The sequence below is a fragment of the Mus caroli genome, chromosome 16, assembly GCF_900094665.2.
Source record: "Mus caroli chromosome 16, CAROLI_EIJ_v1.1, whole genome shotgun sequence".
Lineage (NCBI taxonomy): Eukaryota > Metazoa > Chordata > Mammalia > Rodentia > Muridae > Mus > Mus caroli.
The window spans coordinates 12,932,942-12,937,365 of record NC_034585.1 but is presented as its reverse complement, the minus strand read 5'-3'; the positions used below and the strand labels follow the sequence as shown (position 1 = coordinate 12,937,365).

Genomic DNA, 4,424 nt, shown 5'->3' with positions numbered 1-4,424 from the left:
CTCCTCTCTCCTCTCTCCCCTCTCTCCCCTCTCTCCCCTCTCCTCTCTCCTCTCTCCTCTCTCTCTCTCTTTCTCCTTTCTTTCTTTCTGTTTTTTTTTTTGGCTGACCTGATGACTTTAATTATAGTTGTTTAGATGAGTCTGCCTGTGGAGCTATATACCAGAGTATAGAATACTATACAACTGAGGAAAATTACTCCTTTTCCCATAGATGACAAGGGTTTTTTTTTTTAAGCAGATGTCATCTTTTTTGCATGTCTTATGCAGATAGCAGCCATGAGTAGGTGATGGATGCAAGTGTCAATTTAGAGTTAACCTCTACACAATCATTTATTTTCAGCAACTTTAGCAGGCATGCATCTCTGCATTTACTACAAAGAGAAACTTCTCAAATCAGAGCAGAAAGTAGCCTTTGTTTATATATATAGTCATAAAGAGCTTGACATGTCCATTTAGCAATATATCAGTAGTAAATACCATGTCATTTCTTCGACAATTTTCCCACTTGTAGAATCCAAATCCAATCAGAATGTATTTGGTTTCCCATCAGTCGTTCTCCTACTGCATCAGTGGGCACATCTTATTGGACAGTTGATATTGTAGCTCACAAGATCCTCACGAGAATGAGACCAATGATAACTCTGTACTCAGTCTACATAGAAACTTCCAGTACTGTGAAAGCTAACTATGAAGAAGAAGCTTCCAGCTCAGTTTTCAATTTCTCCATACTCTGCACTCAAAATGTATAATGTATTCAGCAAAAGGGTATTACCATGTGGTTTTGATGTACAACTGAAAGTGGCAATAATGTCTGTTGATGCTGCATTTTTTCCTGATAGAGTATATCCATTGCTAGCAAAAGAGGGTTTACTATGAAAATAAAACTCATGGAAATTATTAAGTGATATATATTATATCATTTTGGAAGAAGGAGAAAGTACAAAGTATATTATGTGGAGAAGGAGGCTATTCAGATACACGATATGTTTTGTATGATTCCTACATTTATTTATGATTCTTACATTTATTCCCTGTTTTAAGTTCTACCCTATAAAGAAATGCAAAATGTGTCCTCTTTTATTGTGTGATAGACCTCTGAATATGTGCTATTGTTTATCTTACAATTCAGTCACTCTTTAGTTCACTTGTTATGAATTTGTTCAATGAGTATTTGATTGAATTCTAATAAAACAGGTGGTGATATAGGCCTATATCCTAGCACTTGGAAATCTATCATAGGACTGTAAGTTTAAGATCTATCCTGGCTACATAGCACATCAATGGAGAAAAAAAGGAAGGCCATATGCTCTGAACAAGAAATGAATGAATAAATAAATAAATAAATAAATAAACAAACACAGTGGTATTTCTGTCCAGTTATATCAGTCAAGCTTTGTTTTCTTTAATTTTCCTTTTCATTAATTCATATTCTGTTTCTCTGCAGTTCAACAACATGTTGCTATATTGTGTGCCCAGATTCAGCTTGGTTGGTTCAAAATTCACAGTTCGAACCAGAGTTGGCATTGATGGAATGAAAATTGTGGAGACTCACAATGAAGAATATCCACACACTTTCCAGGTGTCTGGGAAAGAAAGAACCCTAGAGCTGCAGGCCAGGTGAGAGAGCCAATCTTGCCAAAGCTTCCTGAAAACATCCGAATAGGTCATAAATGATCTGGTGGTGGTGGTGGTGGTGGTGGTGCTCACAAGTGAATACCCCCAAACCTCTGAAAATCTGACTAAGTGGAAATTGGGGTCATTGAGAGATTATCATGTCTTTCAACTGATCCCTGTATTGCCTATGACAGAGGCATACAGTAGGCATCAGTCAAGTGTCTGAAGAGTGGCAAGGTACTTAGGGAATGAAGCTGGTGCAATTTAATCTTGAGACCTGTAGGAAAAGACTCTTTCCTGAGCCGCCTCCTCTTAGAGCAATTTTTAATGATTATTATTCCATGCTGAAATTTTCAGCCCTGATAACAAACTGATACAAAGACAAGTCTGTGAACACAAGAGATAGCAGGAGATACCACAGGAGAAGCAGCAGCACACCACCAAGGGAAAATGCTGGGTCAACCTTACACACAAAGTTCACACACAAAAAGAAAACCTGAATTTAAAACAATAAAATGGGGTAGGAGAGGTGACCCAAGAGTTAAGAGCACTTGCTGTTTCACCAAAGAACTAGTGTCGTTCCCAGCATCACATCTCACAACTGGGTTCTGCAGGCCCTGCCCACACATAAGACATCACTTACATACTCAGGCACATATATGTATGCATAAAATAATGAATAAATAAATCTTTAAAAGTATATAAAATAAAAGTTCAACCAACAAACAACTCCTATGTCTCCTCCAAAATTTAGCAATCCTATAGTAAAGACCAACTTGAATAACTTCCAGACAAAGAGTTTTTAAGTAACTTTTTAAATTAAATATATTCTCATCATGGTTTCCTTTTCTGTACCTACTTTCTGATCCTTCCTGCCTTCCCACCTACTAACTCCATGCTCTCTCTATGTGTCACATACACACTTTCTAGATTTTTAAAACTAAAAGGAAAAAAAAAAGCACAAAGAAAGCCAGAAATAAAAACAAAAAAACCCCACAAAATTGGAAACTATATATAACCAAAAGACCAATATGACTAAAAAGAAAAAAAAAAAACAAGTGGTATTAGATGACGATGACAGTCTATAAGAGAATCATTGAATTCACTTTGTAGTGGCCATCTTCTGCTGGGCATGAGGCCTACCCTTGGGTGTGGCTTATATCCCCAGTGAGAGTCCGTTGGAGAAATCAGTATTTCCTTTGCAAGTGGAAGTGAAGTGAGACAATTCTTGGTTCTTATTTCATTCTCTGGAATAAGAAGCTCACTATTCTGCCCATGTCACCTCAATGTCATCCTGCTAGTAACATCCATACTTGCACCTGCTGGGAGGAGGACTTGGCCCTAGCTTACATAAGGTGCAAACAAACAAAACCACTATTTGATGTCCTCAATTAAATCCCCTATACTGGGGCATAGAACCTTCACAGGACCAAAGGTCTCTCCTCCCATTGATGATCAAATAGGCATATGCAGTTAGAGCCATGAGTTCCACTATGTGTTTTCTTTGGTTGCTGGTATAATCCTAGGAAGCTGTGGGGGTACTGGTTAGTTCATATTGTTGTTCCTCCTATGGGGCTCCAACGTCTTGAGTTCCTTGAGTACTTTCTCTAACTCATTCATTAGAGACCCTGTGCTCCATCCAATGGATGGCTGTGAGTATCTACTTCTGTATTTGTCAGGCACTGGCAGAGCCTCTCAGGAGACAACTATATTAGGATCTTGTCAGCAAGCTCTTGTCGACATCCATAATAGCGTCTAGATTTGATGACTGTATATGGGATGGATCCCCAGGTGGGGCAGTCTATAGATGGTCATTACTTCAGTCTTTGCTCCACATTTATATCTGTAACTCCTTTCATGTGTATTTTGTTCCTCCTTCTAAGAAGGATCGAAGTATCCACACTTTGGTCTTCCTTCTTGAATTTCATGTGTTTTGTGAATTATATCTTTGGTATTCAAAGCTTCTGAACTAATATCCACTTATCAGTGAGTGCATATCATGTGTATTCTTTTGTATCTGGGTTACCTCACCCAGGATGCTTTCTCCAGATCCATCCATTCGCCTAAGAATTTCATATATTCATTGTTTTTAATAGCTCCATTGTGTAAATGTATCACATTTTCTGAATCCATTCCTCTGTTGAAGGACATTTGAGTTCTGAGGAACAGCCAAACTGATTTCCAGAGTGGTTGAACAAGCTTGCAATCCCACCAACAATGGAGGAGTGTTCCCCTTTCTCCACATCCTTACCAGCATCTGCTATCACCTGAATTTTTGTTCTTAGCCATTCTGACTGTTGTGAGGTGGAATCTCAGGGTGGTTTTGATTTGCATTTTTCTGATGGCAAGGATGTTGAACATTTTTAGGTGCTACTCAGCCATTTGATATCCCTCAGTTGAGAATTCTTTGCTTAGCTCTATACCCATTATTTTTATTTTCATCTTGTAACTTTTTAAAATTTTTAAACAATATTTTTATTAGGCATTTTCTTCACTTACATTTCAAATGGTATCCCAAAGATCCCCTATACCCTCCCCCCACCCTGCTCCCCAACCCACCCACTCCTGCTTCCTGGCCCTGGCACTCCCCTGTACTGGGGCATATAATCTTTGCAAGACCAAGGGCCTTTCCTCCCAATAATGGCTGACTAGGCCACCTTCTGCTACATATGCAGCTAGAGACACGAGCTCTGGGGGTACTGGTTAGTTCATATTGTTGTTCTACCTATAGAGTTGCAGACCTCTTCAGCTCCTTGGGTACTTTCTCTAGCTCCTCCAATGGGGGCCCTGTGTTCCATCCAATAGATGAC

General features: G+C 39.0%; 1 protein-coding gene across 4 annotated transcripts in view; it reads left to right on the top strand.

The window, feature by feature from the left end:
* The window catches only part of Fgd4 (FYVE, RhoGEF and PH domain containing 4), a 161,770-nt gene that overhangs the window by 133,582 nt on the left and 23,764 nt on the right, over positions 1-4,424 (top strand). For all 4 annotated transcript variants that reach the window (XM_021185217.2, XM_029470309.1, XM_029470307.1 and 1 more), the window contains exon 11: positions 1,445-1,617. In XM_021185217.2, coding sequence (XP_021040876.1) covers positions 1,445-1,617 — 173 coding nt within the window. The remainder of the gene's footprint in view (positions 1-1,444; positions 1,618-4,424) is intronic.